The 26,029-nt window shown below is 57.7% G+C and overlaps 1 protein-coding gene across 3 annotated transcripts in view; it reads left to right on the forward strand.

The window, feature by feature from the left end:
* Positions 1–26,029, forward strand: part of SULF2 (sulfatase 2) — a 67,595-nt gene that overhangs the window by 15,759 nt on the left and 25,807 nt on the right. For all 3 annotated transcript variants that reach the window (XM_058679530.1, XM_058679532.1, XM_058679531.1), the window contains exons 2-3: positions 1,049–1,325; positions 14,965–15,204. In XM_058679530.1, coding sequence (XP_058535513.1) covers positions 1,151–1,325; positions 14,965–15,204 — 415 coding nt within the window. In that variant the 5' untranslated portion in view covers positions 1,049–1,150. The remainder of the gene's footprint in view (positions 1–1,048; positions 1,326–14,964; positions 15,205–26,029) is intronic.

Raw genomic sequence — 26,029 nt, forward strand, 5'->3', positions numbered from 1 at the left:
TTGGCGGCTCGCTGTGCTGGGGCTGTCTCACGCTACGCTGGCCTCAGGCCTGCGATGGCGCCCGCGCATGTGCAGCCGCAGAAGTCAGCTCCCTCGGGCAGGAGGGGCAGGCGGTATCTGCCCAGACCCCTCCTGGGCCTTGCCAGGAACAGCACTGCCTGGAGAACCCAGCATGGTCGATGCCTCCCTGATGACTCCTGGCAAATGAGGCAGTGCTGGAAACAGGGAGCTCATCATATAAGACCTGAGGAAGAATTCGGGACAGTAGTGAAAACAGGGCGAGTGCAGAGGCCTGGGGGCAGGAGCGAGCTTGATCCTCCAGCCAGCGGGCTGGCGAGCAGGGCTCAGGTCACACGCAGCCCTGGCAGCCCTGGCAAGAGTCTGCCTTTTCCTGTGTTAACAACGGAAGGCGTTGGGTAGTTTGCCCTGGGAAGAAGGAGGAGGGCCCGTGGGAGGATGCGGAGGCTCCTGGCTGGCTCTGGGTGGTGGCCAGGCTTCCAGCCCTCACCATGGTCAGCAAGGACCCTTCAAGGTCACGGCTCAAGTGACACAGCCAGACCCCAAGCTGTTTGTTGACCTCCCAACACCATGTGCACTGGCACCTTCTCTCTCGCTCTCTTTCTCTCTCTCTCCCTCCCTCCCTCCCTCATTTTAAATGACTGAGGTCCAGAGCCACACTGTTGCCAGTCCCTGTGTCCCCTCCCCAGGGAGGCCCCTCGGCTGCGTGAGAGCTGTGAAGGCCCTCTGCTTCTCCCTCCCGTGGCAGGCCAGCAGAGCTCTCAGTCCCTCGGGCCGTGTGGTCACTGACTTACCTGCAAGGTGGGGCAGCAGTGCCCAGGCAACCACCTTGCTCCCGTCTGCAGGATCTGCTCCCTGGCAGAAGGCAGCGCCCAGGGAGCCCACCGTGGGCCGAATCTCCTGCAGGTGCCGGCGTGGCTCGCCTGGGCTGGGTGTTGCCACTGCTGCAGGCACTGGCTCGGCAGGTCCCGTTCCTGCCAGCTGTCGCACCAGCCGCTCTGTCAACATTGACCTGGTACTTCTCTTCTAGATCCGGTGAGAGAAGAGGGAAGACGGACTGGGAGCAAACCCACACAAGGCAACCTGAGGCTGCTGCACCCCAAGAGTCGTGCCGCAGCGGCCACTGTGCACCATGGGCCCCCCCAGCCTCCTGCTTTGCATGCTGTGGGCCACACTGTTCTCCCTGCTGGCCAGCAGCTCCGCCTTCCTGTCGCACCACCGCCTGAAGGGCAGGTTCCAGCGCGACCGCAGGAACATCCGGCCCAACATCATCCTGGTGCTGACGGATGACCAGGACGTGGAGCTGGGTAAGGGTTCTGGGGTCCAAGGCAGTGGCCCCCAGCGATCACCGGGCTAGGCACCTCCCGCTACCAGGCAGTTGTGTGAACACAGGAAACTCGCTTGTAGCACTCGAGGTCACCGCACGCACGTGGGCTCACAGCTAACCACGCAGGGTAGGGCTGTCCCCGAAGTGCCGAAACCCAGGAGAGGAGATGCTGAGACAACTCCTGCTCATGTTCCCTCCCAGGCTGGTCTGGGCTGCACCGAGGCCCATCTCCTGTCTGGTCTCCTTCCTTGGGGCCAAGGTCAGGGGCTTTTTGGCCCAAGCTCTGGCTTTCTCCACTTGCTGTGTTTGCAGCAGTAGAACATGAGCCCCTGTAAATGAGGCCACCAAAGCTAGGGTCTCGATGGTCAATGTCAGCTGCTCCCTGGTCTAACTCCTCACCTTGGGGTCCGTGTCTGCGTCAGCCTTCAATTCTCTGTTTTGTGCATCCCAGTTCTGTAGCCACCACCATCAGCAGGTGCAGCCCACTGAGGAAACAGGGTTGGAGCATCTACAGGTTTGGGCTTCAGTGGGAGGGTCTTAGAACCCATCTCCCAGGTAACGTTAGCCACAAATGCAAGATGGCACATGTACTTTCACATTTTATTTACTTGAAAGTCAGAGTTAGAGAGAGGGAGAGAAAGAGAGAGATCTTCCATCCACTGGTTCACTCCCAAAATGGCCCCCAGGGCTGGAGCTGGGTCAGTCTGAAATCAGGAGCCAAAATCCTCTTCCAGGTCTCCCATGAGGATGCAGGGTCCCAAGGCTTTGGGTTATCCTCTGCTGCTTTCCCAGACCATAAGTGGGAAGTTGGGTTGGAAGTGGAACAGCTGGGACCCGAACCAGTGCCCACATGGGATGCCAGCTCTGCGGACAGAGGATTAGCACACTATACCACTGTGCCAGCCCCTAGTATCTGCATTATTTGAAGTGAAAGAAAACTGATAAGATTGATAACATTTTGCTGAACCATTTGCAGTCAGTGTGCAATCTGAACATGTAATAGATATACAGAATCATGTATGAGCTATTTTACATTCTTCTAGATCACAGTTGAGATCTGGCCTGCGTATTGCACTCAGCAGGCATCTCACATAGGGTTAGGCGGTTCGTCATGGCTTGTGCCCGCCGTGCTGGGCGGCACTCAGCCCTATGCTTTTCCTTTGTGTTGTAAATTAGGTTCCCCCACCCCCTTAACTGCTGTGCACCCGGAATGTCTTGGGAGAAGTGTTCCAGGCAGTTAAGAGCTGTGTGTGCAAAGGTCCTGGGGCACACCCAAGAAGGCTGAGGTGGCTTTAGCTTGGGGAAGGGAAGCAAGGATGGGACTAGATCTCAGAGATGCTGGTGACTTACGGTGAGGGCTGCCAGTCACTGCCAGACCAGGGAGGGGGCAGTGCCTGAGCCCCTGCCCATTGTACTGGTGGGCTCCCAGGTGAGCCTTTGTGAACTAAATCCAGCTCCAGTTTCAAACCTGAAAGGCTTTTTTATATCAATCCAGGCCCTCTGCATAGTCGGCTTCATGATCGCAGGTATAGATTTTTCTCCCAGAGCTTCTCCGTGCAAGGGCTTGCTGCCAGGAAGAGATCAGAGCCCGGCGCCTTTCCTGACAGGCTGACACCTGCAGTCTGCGGTGGATAGCTGGGAGGAAGGTGGGGGTCTGCTGTCCGTGGCCGTGGCCGGCACAGCCTCACAGGCTGCATCTCGACTTCAGAACCGCTGGGCTCACCTTGTGCAGCCCCTTGAGGTGTTTTGGCCATGGCAGTGCCAGGGAACTGGAGGTCATGGGTAGGACCTAGAGGGGGGCAGGTTTCTAGCACACATCCAGCACCTGTTCATCAGGCATCTGTTGTCTGTGGTGCAGGCGGGGAGGGGCGGGAGGGAGGGCCGAGGTGGAAGTGATGAGCTTCAGTGGAGGGAGCAGGTGGAGCCGGGCCATGGTACGGGCTTTGAGTGGGAGGCGCTGTGACCTTGTTGGAGGAGGAAGTGAGGTCCCTGCAAGGGCAGGCATAGGGAGAGGCAGTGATGAGGGGCGGGCAGAGCCAGGGGAGCCGGTGAGCCACGCTCGGGCCTTGCTGGTCCCCGAGCTGACGCAGGAGCTATCCAGGGTGAAGGGTCAGCACGTGTCGGAGCCCAGGGCCCCTTGAATGTAACCAGCAGAATAACACAGATGTAAAGACTGGAGCTGTGGGCGAGGGAGGACCCAAGGGACGAAATGGTGGGGTAAACACGGCTGACTCAAAGCAGATTTGTTCTGTCCATTTCCTGGGTGCAGAATCAGAGACACAGAATGGCAAGCCTCTTGTCCCAGGCCACACAGCTACCAGCAGGGTTTGAACCTGAGGCCCCGACCTTCCCACTGCCAGTTCCCCAGGACAGCTTCCTCGTTGTTTGCTGTGTGGGTTTTGGGTTTTTGTTTTGTTTTGTTTTGTTTTTCCTGTTAGGAAGTACATTGCTGGTAGTAACTTCACGTGGGCATCTCAGCCCCCTGGGGAAGAGACAGCTTCCAGGACATGGCTGTGGTGCCCGTGGCATCTGTGCCCGACATGCCCATGCCCTGGTCGGTACCCATGTGTCTCCTTCACCGGCTTCTGCAGGAGGTGGGGGGGGGGAGGGGGAGATGCGCTTTTTATAAACCACAAGACAGGTCCCGATCAATAATTCATGTTCCAAAAAAGCCCAGCACATTAGCTCACAGTCTGCTACAACTGGCAGGCAGAGGGTGGTCCTAAAAAATTTATCATCTGCTATTTTCTGCTTGCCCATGCGGCAGCTCTCACGGTTTTCTGGGCTCGGAACTTCTCGGCTGAGATAATCCCAGGCTCCCTTCCAGTCCCAGGGCAGAGAACAGCCGTCAGCCCTCATTGCTGGCCAGGCAGGAAAAGGGGTTCAGCTCTCCCCACCCCCGCCCTCCACCACTGACTGCGGGCCTAGGGGAGGGGGAGTGTCAGGTGCCTAGAGCAGGAGCTCAGTAGCAGGTGGCCTGACTTACCCATAGGTCTTAACAGCAGTTGGGAAAAGCCTTCCATGCTAACGACCTTCAGAAGCCATCAAGGCGTGTGACTGGCCTTGCTTCCGCCCACACCCTCACACCAGGAAACAGACAGAAGCGCTGGGCCCTGGAGGCAGCCAGGCAGGCTCTGGAAGGAACTAGGCAGGACTCCCTGGTTTAACCCGCGAGGCCTCAGACACAGCCCTGGCCTGGGGCGGGAGCACGCACAGCATCTTTGGCTTTCCAAGGCCTTGCATCCTGCACCAATGGCAAAGTCAGACGTTATTCGAAGAGGAAGCCTCAGTTCTCTTGGTGCAAAACCCCAGCCCCCGTGGCCTTGGGTCAAAGGCCACCACAAATCCAACAGCCATTAAAGGCGAGCGGTGGCCTGGAAATTTCTGCCCCAGTGGGTCCGTATGTCACTTGTTACTGTTTCCAGTGAGACAGAAAAGCTGGTGCTGGGCCAGGCCGAAGCCAGGAGCCAGGAGCCAGGAATACCATCTGGGTCTCCCACATGGATGCAGGGCCCCAAGGACTTAGGCCATCTTGTGCTGCTTTGCCAAGTGCATTGGCAGGGAGCTGGATTGGAAGCGGAGCAGCCAGGGACTTGACTGGTGCTCTGAGGCGGTAATGCTTGCATCCCAGGCTTTGGCAGAACGTGAGCTTGGGGCCAGGGAGGGTTTGAGCTGTTGGAGAGGGACAGCCGCAGGGAGGGACATGTGTGTAATTTGTGTCTCACTGTGACCTCTGCCTGCCGGGCGGGGAGCAGGACAGTGTGAAGGGAACAAGACAAGTCCGCTGAGGTGTGTGCTGCACCTGTCCAGGCGTGAGACAGTGGAGGCCGAGATCCGCCAAGAGGCTCGGGGGTCTGGCTGGCGTGTTGCGAGACAGCCAAGGAGCAACAACTGACTTCAGGGACTGGAGCTTCTAGGGTGGTGATGGGGAGGTGGGGAAGGCTCCAAGCCTGGCACTGCAGATGCTGTGGAAGGTAGGAGGAGCCATTAGACTGGCATTGCGGAGGGCAGCGGCCCGGGGCTGGGTGAGCTTGGCTAGGGGACAGTGGAAATTACTCACAGATTGTACTTTCCTGGTCTGAGACCTTGGCCCAGATTCTCTCACAGGGGTCTGCCATCCTGGAACCCACAGGCTACCGGCCCCGGGAGAGCGCTACCCGTGGGAGAGGCCTGGCCGGGTCCCTGTTTGCCGTTTTTCTCCGTGCACACTTGGAGGTCACACCCTGTGCCGCAGTTCTGAGTCCTGAGCCACAGGGCTTGCTGCGGACCGAGTGGTGGGAAGCCCTGGCCAGTTCCAGCTCGGCACCCCCGCGGCCACATCCCCTTGACATTCCTGCCGCTACTCACTGGTGGCAGGAAGACACGTGGGTGCCGGTGATGGGAGGAGCTGGAGAGGCTCCGCTTGACCCGCCCTGAAGTACATTCCTGAAAGTCTTTTTTTTTCCCCCAGCAGTTCAGCTTGAGTTCTGGAAGCTCAGTGAACTGGGTGTAGGTTTGGCTGGAATGGGGCTTCAGCAAGATAAGGTTTTGCTTCTAGCTCACACGAACGTGTCGGAGGTTGGCAGGGACGCTTGCTGCCAGCGTGGGCTTCGAGGCGAGCCGGGACCAGGCTCCATGTCTGCCTCTCTCACCCTACGCTTATGTCTTCAAGATCACCCGCGGTTGGAGCTCCGGCTATCACGGCCTCATTCCAGGAGGCCAGGGAGGAAGAAGTAGAAAGGCGGGGGGCGGGGGAGGGGGGCTCTTCAAACCCCACCCCATCCTAGACGTCACCTGCAGTGTGGATAGAGCTCGCTTTGTCTTGTGAGCTTGGCAAGAACTAGGGGGTACAGGCAGAAGTGGGTGTTCAAGGAAAGTTGTTTTTTTTTTTTTTTTTCAAGTTTTTTATTTATTTTTATTGGGAAGTCAGATATACAGAGAAGAGGAGAGACAGAGAGGAAGATCTTCCCATCCGATGATTCACTCCCCAATTGACCACAGTGGCCAGAGCTGAGCTGATCAGAAGCCAGGAGCCTGGAGCCCCCTTCGGGTTTCCCACAAGGATGCAGGGTCCCAAGGCTTTGGGTTGTCCTCCACTGCTTTCCCAGGCCACAAGCAGGGAGCTGGATGGGAAGCCGGGCAGCCGGGATTAGAACCGGTGTCCATATGGGATCCCGGCAAGGTGAGGACTTTAGCCACCAGGTTACTGCGCCAGGCCCCAAGGAAGGTTTTAATATCACAGTATCGCAGCTACCGTAGCAGGTGGCTGGGGCCGGGGCTGCCAGCAGCTGCTGCCCCGCTCTGCCGACAGCCCTCCCTTTCCTCCCCAGGGCTCCCTTGCGGCTGAAGCCAGAGGCTGAGGGGCAGGGAGGACTTGCAAGGCTACAGGGACAAGACCTCCATCACGTTCAGCCAGTCAGTCTAGGAAATGTCATTTTCCTGCCGGGCGCCAGGGGCCGAGGAGAGAGAAAGCAATATTGGTGGGTGGCCGGGGTGGGGGCATGGGGGGGCTCAGGAGCAAGGACAGCACCCCCTGCAGCGGCCGCTGGCATTGTAAGGAGGGACACGGGGGGGGGGGGGGGAGAAGGAGCCCGTGGGGGCTGGAGGAGGAGCATCTGGTGGAGAAGGAGCCCGTGGGGGCTGGAGGAGGAGCCTCTGGGGCAGGATGAGCAGGTGCAAGAGTCCTGTGGCAGCAGGGTCTGGGGAGTGGGTGCAGTGGGGAGGGAGGATGGCTGGGGTCTGGATCGGACGGGCAGGAGTGGATTTTAGCACGGGCGTGTTGGGAAGTGACTGGAATGTTCTGAGCGTCCAGGTATGCAGGATTCTTCTCTTCAGACTCCTTGGCTGCAGGTAGACGGGGAGGTGCCGGTGCTGGGCAGCAGGGCAGGGCTCCACCGCGGGAGGAGCAGAGGTGGTAGGCGGGAGCAGGGCTGGGATCGAGGAAGGAGAATGGTTCCGATTAAGCAGGTGGACAGCTGGAGGCCCAGAGAGGGTCCCAAGGGTTGCCGGCCACAGGCAGAGCCGCCGTCCTCCTAGCCAGGGGTGGGCGGCTCCCTCTGGCACAGCCTCCCTGCGGGATGGGGAAGTACCTCGGACACCCCACCTTGGAGAGTAAACATCCTGTGGGTGGGGCAGTGCTCAGGAGTGACAGCAGCAGGAGCCACGGTGGGAAGGGCCTTCCCAACAGGAAGTAGCCAATGACTGCCAAAGCCCATTGACCTCACTGGGCCTCACCAGGCCGGAGTTCACTCCGGAAGCTTCCTGAAGGCACCCGCCCCGCCCCCAAGGCTCATTCATGGAATGCCAGCGCTCAGAGAGGATTGGAGCTTTGAGTCTTAGCTTGGCAGAGCTGAGGCTGTAACATTGGGCTTGAGTTTGTGATTCCCAGGAGCCGGAAGTCCCCATAGGGAAAAAGTACATCACAGAGTTAGCTCCCGGGAGCCAATGTCGCCTGGAATCTAGTGTCACAGCTCTGGACTGACTGACAGGCGTGCCAGAGAACTGGTTAACTGCCCAAACCTTTCTTTGCTCCCTGCCTGGGCAGAGCTGTACTGGGACAGTTGGGCAGTCTGTGCCAGTATGCAGGTGCTGCCGGGGGCATAGGCAGGAGGCTCCCAGCTGGCCTCATGACCTTGTAGACATTCCAGGAACACTCGAGGGCTGGAAGAGGACTGCCGGGTGAATTCCAACCCTGCGGGTGGACACGAGCAGCCCAGGCTTGGTGCAGGATGCAGTGCTGCCCCAGCTTGCAGCCTCAGCCCCTGCCATCCCAGGGAGGGCTGATTCACACCTGTAGGCAGGCCCCAGCCCTTCCGCCTGCTGACCACCTCTCTGTGAGGCTCTAGGCCGGGGGAGAGTGTTTCCCCATCTGGGGTGTATCCCTGGTCCTCCTAGAGCGGAACTAGCTCAGGGCTGCTGGACCTCCCAGCACAGGTGGGCTGCAGGAGAGGAGGGGGCCTCGTAGGGGCCATGGAGAATTGGAAGGGCCATTCTACAGAGGCCCCTGCATTTGTCCAGTGAATTTGGAAAGCTGGGTTGGTATGAAGTGTCCTGATTTTCAAAAGGATTGGCAAGGCAGGTGTGTGGCACAGTGGTTGAGAGACCCCGTGGGGTGTCTGCTTCCCATAGGGGAACACCTGGTTTGTGTCCCCGCTCTGCCTTAGTTCCAGCTCCCCACTAACGCTAGGAGACTTGGCTCTCTGCCACCCATATGGGAGATATTGATGGAGTTCCTGGCTCCTGGTTTGGGCTGGGCCCAGCCCTGGCTGTTGTGAACATTTGTGGAATAAGCTCATGGGTGGAAGAGCTCTCTTTGTCTTGCATAAACAATCAAATGGCTTGCTAGGATTAAAATGAGGATTCGATGATGGCATAGAATGTCCTAGAAGGGTGGGCCTGCGGAGGGCATGTGGTATGTTCATGTTCTACCCGTCCCCTGGCCAGGTGGCCTGAAGGTCCTGCTCAACCCCCGTGGGAGATGGCACAGCTTGTAGGCCCCACAAACAAGTCAGGTGTTGGGGTGGGGGTGTAGCAGGTGCTGTGAGGGCACAGCAGTTTCCTGTCTTCCTGGGCCTGTGGGGTTCCACTGGCTGCCTTGCTCCCACTGCCTGAATTCCACCAAGGGTCAGAAACCAGGCCAGCGTGCGTACCCAGGAAGGGCAGGTGTAACAACCTTCTAGAACCCCGGGGCCCTCTGGGTTGTGTTCTTGACGGAGAGCTGGCCTGAGCCCCACTCCACATGTGGGTATGGGGGATGACTGATGGCAGATCCCAGTGGGGTCACCAGGGGTCCCTCACGGGGCAGCTGTGTCCCCGACCGCTCGTGCTGGTGGGGGAGGACAGATTTCCTACTTCTCCAGCAGACGTCAGGAGAAGCCGGAGACAGAACTTATTATGGGATATCCAAGGCATGGGGACAGTGGAGAGGAGACCCTGGAGGCTTGTGTGGGCCTTTATGTCTAAATTTGTGAAAATCAGAATCTGTGAAATCTAACATCAAAGACTGTGTTGATAAAGGACAGTAAGGCATTCATCTTCATACCCGTGTATAAAAACACAGCATGCAGTGGTCTGTTTTTTTGAATGGCAGAGTACGCAGAAAGGAGAAACAGAAATACAGCTTCCATCTGCTGGTTCACTCCCCAAATGGCCGCAATGGCTGGAGCTGAGCTGATCTGAAGCCAGGAGCCAGGAGCTTCTTCTGGGCTTCTCATGTGGATGCTGGGTCCCAAGACTTTCAGCCATCCTCTGTTGCTCTCCCAGGCCATAATCGGGGAGCTGGATGGGAAGTGGAGCAGCCAGGACACAAATTAGTGTCCATATGGGATGCTGGCACCAAAGATGGAAGATTAGTCTACTATGCCATGGTGCTGGCCCCAAACTGCAGTTTTCCTTATCCTTCTACAAGGGAAGGAGCCATAAAACAAGGGTGCCAAGTGCGCCGAAAAGCCAGCAAATGGTCCTAGAGAAATGTCCTGTCTTCTTTCTTAACAATTTACTTATTTGAGACAGAGCGTTAGGGGGAGAGAAACCTCCTATCTACCAATTCAGTCCCCAAATGCCCACACGGGCCAGGCCCAAACCAGGAGCCCCAGCTCCCTCAGGGTCTCCTATGCAGGCACCAGGGACCCTGAGCACTGGAGCCATCATTACTGCCCCTGAGGGCCTGCCTTGGCCGGAAGCTGCAGGCAGGAGCCCGAGCTGGGAGTCCCACCCAGGGACCCAGTGTGGACTGCAGGCAGGCGACCACCAGACTGGATGCCCCCCAGTCCTGCTCGGTCAGGTGTGGGCCAGTCACTTTATGCCCTGGGAAATGAGGGCAAAATACTGCTGGGAGCTGGCCCCGCCCCGGGCCTCGACGCTCGCCTCTTGTTCAGTGTTCACAGAGGGGGGATCCTTGTCTAAAAGGCCTCTTCTAGAACACTCCGTGCTTTACTATCTATTCCCCAGATGAAAGATGTGGGTGGGAAGGCCACCAGCGTCACAGAGCCTCTGCGTTCACTGTTTCTAGCCCATGCCTTGTTCTCCCCACAGCTGCAACCTGTTAAATACCATGAATTTAACAGATGTCCTTTAAAGAAATAAAACCCTGTGCCAGGTGGTGCCAGCCTGTCCTGTGGGTGCTGGTTTGAATCCCAGCTGCTCCACTTCGCATGCAGCTCCCTGCCTGTGGTTGGGAAGGCAATAGAGGATGGCCCCATTCTTTGGGCCTCTGCACTCTCAAGGGAGCCCCAGAGGAAGCTCCTGGCTCCTGGCTTCAGATCGGCTCAGCTCTGGCCATTGCAGCCATTTAGAGGGGTGACCCAACGAATGGATGATCTCTGTCTCTTCCTCTGTAACTCTGCCTTTCCAATAAAAAGAAAATATATATCTTTTAAAAAAATTTGAAATCCTGTGAAGCAAAGACAGCCCATATGTCTTTGCCACCCCTGACACACTCGCCCAGGGTGCAGAGGGGCAGCCCTCCGCAGTTCGCGTCTCTCCTGAGAACATGTTTTTTCCTGCATTTACTCCCACAGTTGCGGCCAGGAGAACAGTGGCTGTGGTTAGCACAGTCCTGAGAGGCCTCTCTGAGCAGGTGCTGTTCATATCTGCAGGGGCCCCAATGTCCCCAGGGGTCAGTCTGCTGGGGAGAAGCAGGTGTGAGGGCCCGAGGCTGGAGTCCCTGTGGCTGCTGGAGCCAGAAGGCGCAGTGGGAGTCTCATAGGGTCTGGGGGTGGGGGTGTCGAGGGGGCAGTGATGGCCTCAGAGAGTCAGAATGACATATTTTAAAGGAGCCTCTGGCCAGCGAGTGTGGCACCTCGAGTGGGGGGCCGGGGTGAAGGTGGGTGACTCTTTAGGAGCCCCCCTGCATCCATCCAGGCAAGGGCTACAGGTGGAAGCCAGGGTGCCCTGTGTCCGACTCCGATTCCATTTCCCTGGCCCAGTCTACCTCCCCTCCCCAAGCAGGCCCTGACGTCATGGGCATCAGGCAGTCCCACATGCCAATGACTGACCCGTGGTTGCTTTAATTAGATTGATTTATTTACTCAAAGGCAAAGTTACAGAGAGGAAGAGACACAGAGAGATCTTCCATCTGCTGTCCCACTCCAGATGGCCTCAACACCCAGGGCTGGGCCAGGCCAAAGCCAGAAGCTTCATTTGGGTCTCCCACGGGAGTAACAGAGCCCAAGCCCTTGGACCAACTTCCACTGCTTTCCCAGGCACATTAGCAGGCAGCCGCAGCAGCCCAAAATGCCCCCCAAAAGTCACCGTGGATGGGTGAAGACTTCCAGCGGTGGGCCTCGGAGTTACAGACAGCTGGGAGAGATGTGGGGCTCCCACCAGCGTCTGCAAGAGAAGGAAGCAGGCTGTTTTTGTCTGCAGAGCTCAGATTGATGCTGGACAAAACAGGTTTGGGTTGGTGGGCCTGGCAGTGCTGAAAACGTGGGCGTGGGCATTTCCTCCTGTGGGCACCACCCATCCGCCCTCGGGCTGGGCCCGGGGTTTGAATGTATGTTGTGGTGCTGCAGCAGGGAGTTCAGCAAGGCCCCCTAGCACTCACACAGCTGCCTCACCGGCTCACGGGGCAGCGTGGATATGCAAGCACCCCACAGCTCGTGCCCATTTGTTCGTGGGGAGAGGATGCGAGTGCTAGCAGGCTCCTGTTTTGAGCACATTGAAACCAAACGGTTCCTTAGCTGCCTGCTCTTTGCTAACAGCTTTCAAGCGAAGGATTGTTCAGCAGGTGGTGGCTGGGATGGGGGCATGCCCACCCAGCTGGCCTTTTGTCCTGTGATCTCTGGAGACCAGGATGGGCTGAGTCCTGGCTGCCAGATGCTCTGGACTGGAGCACCCAGATTTGTGCAGTCGAGACAGTACCTGTGTATGTGAGTGTGCCCAGTCTTAGGTCAGAGCTCAGAATTGCCAAGCCCGACAGGAGTGGCATCTTAGCACAGCGGGTTAAGCAGCCATCTGCTGTGACAGCAGCCCATATCGGAACACTGGTTCCAATTCTGGCAGCTCCACCTCTGATCAGCTCCCTGCTAATGCACCCGGGGAGGTAGTAGAGGGCAGCCTGAGTCTTTGAGTCCCTGCACCCACGGGGGAGGCACTGGCTCCTGGCTCAGTCCTGGCCATTGTGGCATGAACCAGCAGATGAAATCTGTCTTTCAATTAGATAAATCTTTTAAAAATAAATCAGGGATGTGAGATGCTGGGGCCAAGAGTAGAATCTGAATGTGGTAGCCAGGGAGGGGTCAGCTCTGGGGATGGATGAAGGGGGCTGGGTACAGCCATGTGGGAGCTGGGGAGAAGCTCCCCCAGTGGGGATCTGTGTGCCGATTCTGCTGTATTCACTTGTTGAAACTGGGTGGATTTTGTTGTTGTTGTTGTTTTTAAAGATTTTTGTTTGAAACACTGAGTTATGGAGAGAGAGGGAGAGAGATCTTCCATCCGGTGGTTTACTCTCTGAATGGCCACAATGGCCAGAGCTGGACTGGTCTGAAGCCAGGAGCCTCTGGGTCTCCCGCGAGGGTGCAAGGACCCAAGGGCTCAGGCCGTTCTTGCTGCCTTCCTAGGCGCGTTAGCAAAGAGCCGAATCAGAAGCAGAGCCTGCCAAACCTGTATCCGGCGTTGCTCCAGGCACCCTTTCCAGGACCTGGTGAAGTAGGCGTACCACTGTAGGAGGTGCTGGGAGTGTGGCAGAGTGAACTGTTTGAAGCTGGGTAAGGCCAGACTTTTAAAATCCAGTGGACAAGACCCACACACAGAGGTCAGGTCTGCTGAGCTCCGTGGAAATCCAGAGAGGAAGGAGGTGTGTGAAGTTAGCACACAGCAGATACTCAGGCATTTGCTGAGCACCTACTGTGTGCTGGGCTGTGCAGTAGCCGGTGAACCCCTGCCCTCCTGCTGCTGCTCTGCTGGGCAGTGGCTCCAGGGGCCTCACTCCCAGAACCAGGGGGTTCCTGAGCCCCCCTAGCCATGGTCACCCAGAGCGAGTGGAGGAGGGGACCAGCTGATGTAAGGACACCTGCCACTCTCTCTCCCCAAAAGTCCCCAAGGGTAATCACAGGGCTTCCATTAGCCCTACAGGAATGGCCTGGTGAGGCCCAAGGCTCTGCCTGACCCCAGCTGACCACAGCTTCTTTCCAGGCTATGGGCTGAGCGGCACCTGCTGGTGGAGGGAGGCCTCACGGCTGGCCAGACCCTCTAATTGCCCAGATTTAAACCAAGTGACAGGAAAGGAGAGGGGGCTCCCTGAGGAGCACTTGACCTTTGTCTTAAGTGAAGGATGGGCTCTGCCAACCCAACTTAATCAATCTCAGGCCTAGAACTCCAGGCAGTGGCAATAATGCGTGCAAGGATTGTGGGGGCGGGAATGAGCTTGGCGCGTCCAAGAGCCAGGAGCTTAGGGCTGGGGCGCAGGTGGGCACCACGCAGAGACTCAGGCTGCTGGGAGGAGGCGGGCTCAGTCTCCACGCAAGGGGAGACTCCTGCCTCGTTTCGGACAGTAAACCCATCAATCTGCTTACCTCAAGGACCATCTCATTCCATTGGCTTTCTTCCTTTTTACGCTCAGTGCTTAGGGATGACATTAGCAAGGGGAGGGAGTTCAGGCTAGTCCTGTGCCTCTGAGGGTCTCTGGGGGTTGCAGGGTGCTGAGCACAGCTCTCGGCATGACCTTCAGCTGCCTGTTGCACGTGTGTTGGCTGCCCACAGCCTGAGGGCTCTAGCTGTGGGAGGGGACTTGGGCTTGGGGTTCTGGAGCTGTCACAGGCCCGTGCTGGCTCGGAACGTCCTAGGGGAGTGGCGGTTCTGCGCCTTCCAGCTTCCAGGGGCCTCAGGTGTTCCTGGGCTTACAGCTGCATCATGCCAGGCTCCGCCTCCTCTAAGAGCACCTGCTGTCGAGTTTAGGGTCCATCCTGGTAATTCCAGAATGAGCTCTGCAGACTCCTGTTTCCCCCATAAGGTCACAGTCCCAGGTTCTAGGGCTTGGGACTAGGGGCACCACCCACTCAACCCACTCCGGACCCTGAGACCTGGTGAGGACTAGGCGGAGAGATGAGGCTGGCCTTGGCAGAGAGGATGCCTATGGGGTGTTTCCATGGAGACCAGGCAGGTGGTAGGGCAGTCAGGCCTCCTGTGTTTGCTGAGTGCTTCCCACATCCCAGGGTTCTGTCCTGCAGAAGATCACACCACGTGGTGTTGAAGTTCAATGCCACGAGTTGGGGGAACCCTGGGGCTCCTGGCAGCCGTGCAGTGGGTTTTGTGGGGACACTGTGGGGGTTCTGGGCTCCAAGAACCAAGCAGAGCCAAGTGAATGGTTCAGGGCTGGTACAGGACATTCCAGCTGAGCCATGTTTGGGGAACAGGTTGGCCAGGGCGCTGGCATGATCTGAGAGCTAACGGTTCTAGGGAAGGCCCAGCCAGACCTAGTGCAGTCCCATGGTGGTTGCTTTCTGAAAGGAACAAAGTGCCACGTGGGTGTGAGTGACCCAGCCCAGCCCCAGACCCGGTTCATCTACCTACAGTCATGTGGCGGCGGGGAGGACTGGGGAGGTGTGGGCCCACCACTTTCACAGTGCACCTGGGACGGGGGGCGGCAAGGGCCTTGACCGCCGCTGGCCCCAGCCACCTCTCACCCACACCTGTGCTTGCAGGCTCCATGCAGGTTATGAACAAGACGCGGCGCATCATGGAACAGGGCGGGGCGCACTTCATCAACGCCTTCGTGACCACGCCCATGTGCTGCCCCTCCCGCTCCTCCATCCTCACCGGCAAGTACGTCCACAACCACAACACCTACACCAACAACGAGAACTGCTCGTCACCCTCCTGGCAGGCGCAGCACGAGAGCCGCACCTTCGCCGTGTACCTCAACAGTACGGGCTACCGCACAGGTGAGGGAGGCATGCGGGGGCAGGCAGGCAGGCAGGGGCTGTCCTTGCGCCAAGGATGGTGCGGGATGAAGGGGACAAGAGACAGCTTGGTCTGTTCCTCCCAGAGTTGTGCAGCACGCAGGTCTCTCTGCCTGTAGCCATGTCAAGTGGCGTTTGCGTACCAGTGGACATGTGCACGGTTGCAAAGCAGTGTGCGTTTCTCTCAGTTTGTCAACCATGTCTCTGAGTCAGCCGTTGTTGACTGTTGGGTTGGCTTCAAGCTGTCAGCATGGCGGAAAGCTCCAGAACATTGGGAGAAGGGCATTACAGTCAAGTGTGGATGGAGTAGGGAAGTGGAGCAAGGACCGGATTTGCTGTCTGAGGTGGCGACCAGGATGGTGCAGAAGTTGCCGTGGCGTGGGATGTTGGGCATCCCACGGGGGAGTCGGGGCTCCTGTGCCTTTTCCGTAGGTCCTGGAGACCTCGGCCCACCCTGCCAGGCAGGTTACCTGACTCCGCCATTGCCAAACACCCCAGATCCGATGAACTGAACTTGCATCAGTGAAAACGTAAACAAGCTCCCCCACTCCCCAACCATTGGGCAAGAAGTGCGTGCTGTTGTGAAATCAGACTTTGTAGCTGAGACGTCAAGGCCCTGGGAAAGTGCACCCAGGTGACAGGGGAGGCGTGAGCGACAGTGACGTGGGGAAAAGATGGACTCCTGGGCTAGGGAGGGGAGCAAGCAGGAAGACACATCTGTCTGCATGCTCTTCCTGCTGCTAGAATCGTCTGGAAAGTGAGTGCTTCTTGGGAGAACTGGGGGTGGGCAACTCGCCCTGCCTGGGTTGTGGGCGCTGCGTCTCTGCAGAGGGTGGTGTGTTTCGGGGAGCCCCTTGAACCAGCACCCCAGATGGTGATGTCACTGCGGGCAGTGGACAAGTGGGAACCTGAGAGAACAGGGGAGCGGCTGGTACTCGGGCCCAGGAATTCTGGCCACCCCTGCTCGGAGTTGCTGGCTGGGGCTCCAGTCTGCCACTTTCCAGCTACCTACTCTTGGACCAGCTGTATTTGACTTCCACGTCTTGGTTCCCACAAGCATGGATGGGCAAGGTGACGCAGCTCTGAAGGTTTTGCAGATTCAATGTGCGAGAACAGTGCTTAGGGCCAGGTGCTGGCACCTGCCAGGCCTTGGTGTCAGTGTTGCCTGGCTGTGACCTGAGGTAGGCTGGCCTGTAGATTGGGCTCGGAGGCCTGAAGGGAGAGCAGCATGGCAGGGTCCTCCTGCACCGAGCCTGGGGTGGCAGCTTGGGCTCCTGTGTCCAGAAGGCCTCCAGGATGGAGTCGGGATCACTTCTGACTCCCCACCACCACGTGGTAACCGTCCCCACTCTCAGTAGGGCTTCGGTTCCAGCAAGAGTTCAAGGTGAGAGTGGTATTCATCTTAAGCTGTATCAACCTCGCTAGCCACCAGCGCCCCCTCCCACCGCCGCCAGTGGAGCCAACGTCACTCTGGTGTGTCTGTCCCGACCCTGTAGTCCAATGAAGCCCGGCAAAGGGGATCACTCCCTGGAGAGCCGTTCACTGGTTTCTGACAAAGCAGGAAGAAAATGTCTGCTGCTTGTCAGCAGGGTGCTCAGGCCCCAATCCCTGAGTTCTGCAGGGCTGAGGCGTGAATTTTGCTCGAGTAATGTGGAGAAGGGAGTGCCCTTGCTGGCCACTGTGCTGGTGGCCGGGAGATGCCCTTAGCCATGTCACAGTCTCAAGGTGTCAGGATGGGGACAGGGACATCTAAGGGTTCCAGTCTCTTCACATCCAGCAGGAACTAGAGGGCCTTTGCCCAGTGGCTGGACTGGTGAAGTCCTCTTGGATTGGCCCAGCTTGAGTCCTGGGCCAACCCCTGAACCAGTGAACAGGGAGGGCACTCGGGAGCTGTCCTGCCGCTGAGCCTAGCTCGGTCAGCTGTCCCTGGAGCAGCAGCTGCAAGTCCTGTGGCCCCCTGCCTGAATCAAAAAGTCCATGGACAAATCGCGCTTGTTGGGTGGGCACTGTGGCATATCAAGTCAAGCTGCCACCTGGCGTGTCCCCATCCCATGCTGGAATACCCGATTCCAGTCCTGGCTGTTCCAACTTCCAGTTGATGCACCTGGAAGCAGCAGATGACAACGCAGGGCTTGAATTCCAACCACCCGTGTGGTAGGTGGAATTCCTGGTTCCTGTCTGTGGCCTGGCCCAGCCCCAGCTGTTGTAGGCATTTGGCAGTATGAACCAGTGAATGGAAAGTGTGTGTGTGTGTGTGTGTGTGTGTGTGTGTGTGTGTGTGTCCGTCCTTTCCTTCTGTGTCGCTCAGAAACCACAGGGCCTTTGCAGTTACTCTTTCTTTTTCTAGAAACTTCTGTAGCCACACAGCCTGTTTGCCCACCTTCCTCCAGTCAGTGTCCCAGTACTACCCGTGCCCTTCCTGACTGAGGAAGCCCATTGTATTTCCCCTTAAAGCCCTGTGACCCTACTAACAGATTTGCATATTACACATCCGCCCATGCTAAATCAGCCCTGCCCCCTGGCACTCCTGGCACAAGGCTCGTTTCCTTATGCAGCTCCATGCCTTTCCTGCCCCTGGGCCACGTCTGCACCCCAGCTCTGTGGGTGCAGGGACTATGTGCTGGGGTCCCGTAGAGGTGGGGGGGATGTTGCACCTGCTCCCCTTGAGCCAGGCCCGCACCGCTCCATCCTTCCTATGCCCCAGCTCCTTGTGTCTCTCCCCTCCACCCCCACCATCTCAGCCCTTCTTGCTCTTTCTTCCCGGCCCTTGCGCACGACACAGGAGAGAGGACCACCCCACCCCCCCGGCGCAGCTGTCCCTGCCGTCACAATGGCGGCCTTCTCTGCTCTTGGCTCTTCCCAGGCTTGGCCCCCTGCCCCCTTCTTCTCTCCTCAAGCATACACAGCTCCCTTCTTCCTTGGCCCAGCTGCCCCGTGTGTGCCTGCCTGTCACCTCTGGCTCCATCCACCCACCCTCCTGGGACCCACCAAGGCCGGGTCAGCTTTATAGCCCTTACCGGCCTAGGCTGGCCTGGGCAGTCCCCAGGAGACAGGGCTTTGCCACTTCCTGTGCCCTCAGGCCGAAGGCCCCTGAACTCCAGCTGAGTGGTCACTCCAGCTCCCCTAAGCCTACAAACTCAAACCGAGCAAGGCCCTCGGGCAGCGGCCTCTTATTTTTGGGGGTCTCAGTTTCCCCCCAGCACAGCAGTGCAGGCCTCAGTGCTGCCCCCACAGACCCAGGCTGGGAGAGGAAGCAGGTGCCAGTACTTCACAGCGGTAAGGAGACTACCAGGGCCAGGCTCGTCCAGATGCAGCCAGCACCCTCTGTCCCAGCCTCGTGGGCCACGTGCTGGCTCCTGGGGTGGCTTCACAGCCAGGACACTGTCTCGCTCCTGCTTCTGGATCCCACACACCCCCAGATCGCGTCATGCACGGGGCACAGCTGTGGGGACCGTCCTGCCCTGCCTCGCGCAGCACAGACAGCCTGGTTCCTGGTTGCATCCCTGCCTGCAGCCCTCCCCGGGGGACCCCTGTCCCCTTTACCTTCTCCCTCTTGTCAGTCTGGATGCAAATTTCCTTTACATCGGAACACCAGCACAGGCCCACCGTGACCCAGAAGGACCTCGCCTTAGTTGAGTCTATCCAGTTGCAAGTAGATGAGTGAGGACTAGCCCGTGCAAAGGGCTGGGGGAGGAGACACGGGTGAGTCTGCCCAGCAGGGTCCTCCCACATGGTCCCCTTCCCCAAGGATGCAGAGTCGAGAGCTGAACCCCAAGCAGACCAGCCCCTCCCCACCTGAACGTACCCTCCTCCACCCTGCAGAGTCCTCCTGTTCCCAGCACAGACTTCTCCCAAGGGCCCCTAACAACTTTGGTAGCTTTCAAACGCCTGGGAAGGTGGCAGTGCAGGCGCGGGGAAGCCTGGCTGTGGGGTGGGGTGGGCACATGCACCTGTCCTTGGGGCCTTGAGCAGCCTCCAGGGGGGTTCATGGCAGGTACGACCTCGGTGGCATCCCCTGCGTGCTGGCCGGGCCTCCCTGAGTGTGGCCACTAGCCGTGCTCAGCTCACTGTCAGTGAGCTGAAATGGAATCAGATTCAGATGTCAGTTTCTCAGGCAGGCCAAACCTGGATGCACACAGGGCAGGCTGGGCAGGCTGCAGGTGCATTGCCCCTTGTAGACCAACCCCACTGTCAACACCTGGCAGGCCCACAGCACACCCTAGGGGTCAGAGTCTGACAGCGTCTCTGGTGGGGCTGTAGTCTGGGAGTGACAGCTGTGCCCCCTACACACCCGCCAACAGAGCCGGGGTGGGCGGGGGGGCCTCTGTCTTCCAGCTCTGCACAGGAGAGCCCCCACAATGCTTTGCATTCCATGTGGCTTCTGAGTTTTCTGCCAGCCCCTTTGCTGGGCAGGTTGGTGTAGGTTTATCATTTCTCAACCTTGTGCCTACGTCTCTTTTATGTCTGTACACGGAACATTTGGAGGGGTAGAGTTTAATATAGCCTGCGATTCCCACAGTACAGCGTAAGACAATGGAGGAAACATTGTACTCAAATGCAAAACTGGCACGAGTGAGTCCTGGCTTCTGAAATCCTCACCCAGGATGCCAGAGCAGCCAGACTTACTTGCATTGCAAATGCTGGGCACCCACTCGTGCTGTCCGTCCCCTGGGCTGGCTCCTGGGGGTCCGTGGCTCGGTGCAGGCGTGGGACAACCCCTTGCCAGCTGTGCTTGGGAAGTTTCATGTTCAGGTGCCCTGGTATTACCAATTAGCTTTCCTTTCCTTGTAGACTGCGGGCAGAGCACTCTGGTAGGGTCGTTTGGATCTGGTGCGCGCACGCAGCTTTTCCCTGAGAGTTCCCTTGCGGGCGCATAAGGAAGCCTCATAGTGTGTGTGTCGCTGAGCTGGGACGCAGGTTGGATGGTGCTGAGAGCAGGTCCTGGCAGGTTCTGACTTTTGGCCTACCTCCCCTGCCAAGGTGATAATTAAATCCCCACCAAGGGCTGCAGGGCTCCTGCGGCTGTCCTCTGGCACCGTGGTCCCGCTCTTCAGGACCAACCTCCGCTTAGAAAGGGGCGACAAGGACATTCGGCTCTGGCTGTTCCCGGCCGTGACTCAGCAGGCAATGAAAGCTGGCACTGCTGCGGGCGCCTCCCTCCGCTAATGGAGTCTCCAGGAAATGAACCGGCCAGCCTGGCTGCACTGGCTGTGGTCACATGACCCTCACAGGAGCAGGTGGCTGAGGCCCAGCAGTGCCCCCCTATGTGCCTGTGCCCACCCCTGCACTGTCCCGGTCTAGGTGTCACCTACAGCCCAGTAGTGGCAGCTTCACCATGGCCAGGACAGGGACAGCTCTCCACCCCTGCCTTGGTGATCCCATTTCCCCAAGACTCCCTGGAACCTGCAAGTGATCTCCTGTTGCTCACGGCTTTGGACCCTTCGGGAATATTAGCAGCTGCTCACCTGGGCTCCCAGCGCCTGTGTGAGCTGAGCCCACGCTCCCTCTGGCCACATCTCCCTGCCTTTCTAGCACCACTTGGGCTGTCCTGTGCTGCTGCTTCAGTCCTGCCCCAGGGCCTTGGCACAGCGGTTGTCTGTCTGGTGTGCACCCCGCACAGTTGGTACTTGCCGTGGCAAACACCCCTGGCCCACCTCCTCCTCTTCCACGGCCTCCCTGTAGCAGGGAGCTCTCGCCATCCTCTGTCCTGTTCCGCCGTGACACCTGCTTCATGGTACTCTTGGGACATCCTGTCTCCTTGAACTCACCACCACTGTTTGTGTACCTCCTGATGCACTGTGCTGGGTGCCCATCAGTGAACAGTGCCCAGCAGGTGTTACAGCCTCAGCAAAGACCTGCACCAACATGGGGCGACTCGGGCATCCCAGCTCATGGCCGGAAGTAGGAACACAACGCCAGCTGGGTGACTTTCACTGCTCAGCATCTAGAGTGTAATTGAAATCAGCTGGTGCACATTTGCCAGGCCTCTGTGCTCAGCTGCTGTCCTGAGACCCACGTCTTTGAGCATCTTGGGTTTGCTTTCATTTGGGTCGCCTCTATTTTTAGAAAGATTTCCCCTTTGGGATAACAAAATGACTGCCAAGGTGCAACTCCTAGCCAACCCCCGCCGACAACCAGTGTTGTTTCCAGTGGCTCCAGCCAAAGTCCCAGGGGACCCTCCCTTTGGCTCTGCTGAGGTCCTGTCTCTCTCCCTTCACCCAATCAGGAGAGACTAGGGGAAATGGACTACCCTGAATGGCAACTAGCCGAGGGGTAGGAGCAGGACCCACCTCACCAGAACAGGTCAGATTGGCTGGGGCAGGGGGTGTGATGTTGGCTGTTTCTCGGGCTGCTGAAGCAGCAAGAGAGGGGATGCTGGCAGAAGAGCGAAGCAGGTGTCCACACGGGAGCCACATGCAGCTTCCCTCCTGAAACAAGGGGCAGTGGGAGGAGGGCATTTGTCCCAGCCTCCCCCCCTCCCCCGCTCACTCCACCTCCAGCCCGAGAGAGCTGCTTGGCACAGAGTCAGGCCCCACCCCCTCCTCATTCATCTCCCCGCTGGTTCTCAGGACTACAAATCCCAGCTCCGACATGTAGAACTTCCTCGGCATTGATGTAGCACTGCGGGCAATAATTTGCGTTGGGCGTCTTTTCAGAGCAGAAGAAAGACTTGTGTTGTAACCTTGCAGGCAGCCCAGAATTCAAAGGCTCCAGTTAGAGAGCAGCGCAAAGCGCCCAGCGCTCCGAGCTTCGGGGCTTGGGTTTATGGCATGCCCCGCCTTCCAGCCCTGTCTCCTCCACCAGTGTGAGTGCCAGAAACACACGGACCTCAGGCTGGTGGCATTTGCATCTCCTGTTGATACAGTCCCCGAGCAAGCAGAGGACTTTTCGCCCATTCACCACTGGCCCTCAGAAGTCCCCAAGAAACCACAGAGCAGATGGCGAACGCCTCCCACTTCCAGCTCCTTCTACTGGTGACTGGAGTAGGAGCAAGGCGTGCCCCCCGAGCAGCTCAGAACCAGCCTTGAGTCTTGCAAAATCCAGTAGCTGCAGCCCGCCTCCCTCTTATATACCTGTTCCATTTAAGTTACAGACTGCTTCTTACAATCTGGAAATTGTACTCCAAAAAAATTCAGATCTCAGCCTGTCTTTTAAGAAAAAGACAATGCCAGTGTGAGCAGCCATTGCTGTGCAGCCCAGCCCAGGGGAGTCTGCCACCTCTTTGTACGGTTTTCTTGCAACGTAGCCCCATTGAGTTAGGCATCTTATGTGTTATTTTCTACTGATTTCACTGCAGCAGAAGGGTTGGATGAGCACCACGGGGACTTGATGTCTGCAATGCTGAGCGCATGCACCAAGTCCCCGGCTGGCCGGGTTTGGGTCAAGGCCACGCCCTGTGTTTGCCACCAGCTGGGTGGTGCTGATGGCAGTGGGGTCCCCATCAGCGGTGGTTTAAGGATCCTACATGCTTGCTTCTCTGGTGGGCACAGACAGCCCAGGAAGGTGTGGACCTCTGGGCTCCTCGTGGTGGTGCTGCTGAGAGTTTGCCTCTGTTGAATGGATCCCCACTGTGGCCACGCCCAGGTGGCAGGAAGTAGAAGACAGAGAGGAAGCATGCCCACTTCCTGTGGAGGAATAACTGGAAATCGCCCATGACTTGCATGCCAGTGCATGGCAGAAAATACTCAAAATTATAGAGGAAGTCAATTACATGCAGATACGTTGATCAAGTACTTTACACACAGTGGCACGGCCGCTGCTTTACATGAGTGACTCGTTAGTGGAGAGCAGGTCTGATTGCTCCAGAATAATGAAGTGTTAGCTGCTCATGGCGCAATCAAGTGAAGCGACTGTGCGTTGCTGGCTGCATGACATAGGTGGAGGCATTGCAGATGAACATGTGGCTTCCCCGGTATGGACAGCTGCCCAGATGGCCCAGAAAGTTCTCCAAAAGAGAGATATCTTAAGTCCCCTTGACTGCTGCTCAGTGGGGCAGCCCGGCCCCCTACCTGGCGGTGGGCAGTGGTGCGCTATGGCTAGCTGAAGCACCATGGGGTGGGTGACTCGCCTGGGGTCCCTCGGTTAGGCAGATCCAGGGTCAAGCCCAAGCATTCAGGCACCTGCTGTGTTGCTAGGGATGAAGGAGTGGATGCTGAGGGTTAGTGGGTTCCTGTGTGGCCAGACCTGCTGGCCTGCGGAGAGCAGTGGCCCTGAGCTCTCTGTTCGTCTCTGGCAGCAGAGCCCCCTGCTTTTGTTTGTTTTTAAGATGCATTTATTTTTATTGGAAAGGAAGATTTGCAGAGAGTAGAGACAGGGAAAGATCCTCCATCCACTGGTTCACTCTCCAAATGGTTGCAAAGGCTGGGGCTAAGTCCCCGAAGCCAAGAGCGTCCCTCCTGGTCTCCCACGAGGGTACAGGGTACCAAGGCTTTTGGTCATCCTGCTCTGCTTTCCTGAGCCATAAGCAGGGCGCAGGATGGGAAGTGGAGTACCGGGACAAGAACCAGCGTCCATATGGAATCCTGGCACTTGCAAGGGAAGAATTAGCTAACTGAGCCATGAAGCTGGCCCCGGAGCCCCATGTTTCTCTCTTGCCTGTGCTAACATCCCCTGCACTGGGCTTACAGGTTCCTGATGGGGGCTGCTGGCTATAGGAGACACGGCTTTTATAGGACGCAGGTGTGGGCGCGGTCCCAGACTGCCTGGTTCTCCCGTCCAGCTCTGGAACGTCCCCAGCAGCATTCAGACAAGCAGGGTCTACCAGGAGTGGTGACTCCAACCGCAGGACCTGCTGCCCTGTGGGGCGGGGCTGGACAGGGCAGGGGAAGTTCTAGGGACAGCAATGACCACCTCTCCTCATGCCCCCAGCTGAAGTGGGGTTGGGAACACAGATTCTGTTGTGTTTGTGTAGGGACACCTAACGCAGATGTGAACTGAGCATGAGGTGGGACGTGAGGGACGGCCCATGGTGGCTGTGAAGACACCACCTGTCATGGCACTGCTCTGTGCCAGCCCATCAGTCATGGGTCCTCAGATGCAACCAAGGGCAGAGACTCCTCACTGAGCCTGGATTCCCTGAGCTGCACATGTAGCAACTGTTCACGGGGCACTGAGGTTGCATTGGCTGCTCAGGGTGACCCACACAGGCCTGGGGGTACCCACACCCAGTGACAGAGTGCTGGCCTGAGGTGGAACTCCACTTCCACTCCCCAGGGGGCAGCGGCGATGGATCCCTGACACCCAGTGGGAAACCCAGGCTGAGTTCCCAGCTCACAGCTTCTCCCCAAGTGTGCACACTCCAGAGAGAGAGTGTGTGTGTATGTGTCCGCCTTTCAAATGAATACGTGTTTAAAATTTTTTTAAGAATTTATTGGAAAGGCAGATATTCAGAGAGGAAGAGAGAGAGGAAGATCTTCCATTCATGGATTGACTCCCCAAATGGCCACAATGGCCAGAGCTGAGCTGATCAGAAGCCAGGAGCCTCTTCCTGGTCTCCCACTTGGGTGCAGGGTCCCAAGGCTTTGGGCCATCCTCCATGCTTTCCCAGGCCACAAGCAGGGAGCTGCATGGGAAGTGGGGCTGTCGGGATTTCAGATCCAGCGCCCAAATGGGATCCCAACGCATGCAAGGTAAGGACTTTAGCCACTAGGCATCGTGCTGGATCCACAAGTTAAAAATTTTTTAGGATAAAGTATACAGAAGGATGCGCGTATGTGGTTATGTGAGTACTACCCTCGAGATGACCACATGAGTTTTCAGAGCAATCCTGCAAGGCACATACTGTGTTATTCCCATTTCTCAGATGGGAAAATCGAGGTCTCCAGAAGGACCTGAGAAGGGTTCATTTTCATCACTGCCAGTGCATCCAAGTGGAGCTGTTTCTTGCTTTTGTGACTCTCCCAGCTCACTCTCTTCCTACCCCGCTGTGAGGCTGTGTTGTCTGGGAGTCGCCATGAGTGCCCCTTTTCTTCCTTTTCTTGATGAATTCGGCTGTGCCCAAGTGCCCTGGACGTGCGGGGCCTCGTGGCAGGGACGCAGCCCCTCCTGCCAGCAGCAGGCCGGCACAGCTCTATAATTTTTTCGCCTTTGTGGCATCTCCAACTTTTTTGGCTGCCAGTTCTGGATACCAGCTGTGGGCTTCTGCCCCGGGAGGACAGAGAGGCAGTTGCAGGTGGAGTGAGCTGAGTAGTGGTCAGCAGTGAATTTGCAGAAGGGGACACAGAGGCCGTGGCCCACCGTGTGTGTGTGTGTGTGTGTGTGTGTGTGTGTGTGTCGGGCACAAGGGTTTGTGCCGTGAGGAGCTGCCAGGAAGCTCATCCTATACCCAGCTGTGGTTAGGGCCGGGACTTGAGCACGCGTGGGAGGGCTGCTATTGCCAGCCCAAGCCACAGAAATCTGACTAGACTGTTGGCTGCCTGTGAACAGCCACTCCCCTGGACCCCAGGCTATCACTATCTTTTTTTTTTTTTTTTTTTTAGGATTTGTTTTCATTGGAAAGGTAGATCAGATTTATGGGGAAAAGAAGACAGAGAAAAAGATCCTCCATCTGCTGGTTCACTCCCCAATGATCGTAATAGCCGCAGCTGAGCCGATGTGAAACCAGGGGCCGGGGGCTTCTCCCTGGCCTCCCACATGCGTGCAGAGGCCCAAGGTCTTGGGCCATCCTCCACTGCCTTCCCAGACCACAAGCAGTGCAGTGGGTGGAAAATGGAGCAGCTGGGACACAAGCCAGATCCCCTATGGGACCCTGGAGCTTGCAGGGTGAGGATTTAGCCATTGTGCTACGTGCCAGACCCCGGGGTTTTTT

The sequence above is a fragment of the Ochotona princeps genome, chromosome 22 (assembly GCF_030435755.1).
Source record: "Ochotona princeps isolate mOchPri1 chromosome 22, mOchPri1.hap1, whole genome shotgun sequence".
NCBI classification, from domain to species: Eukaryota; Metazoa; Chordata; class Mammalia; order Lagomorpha; family Ochotonidae; genus Ochotona; species Ochotona princeps.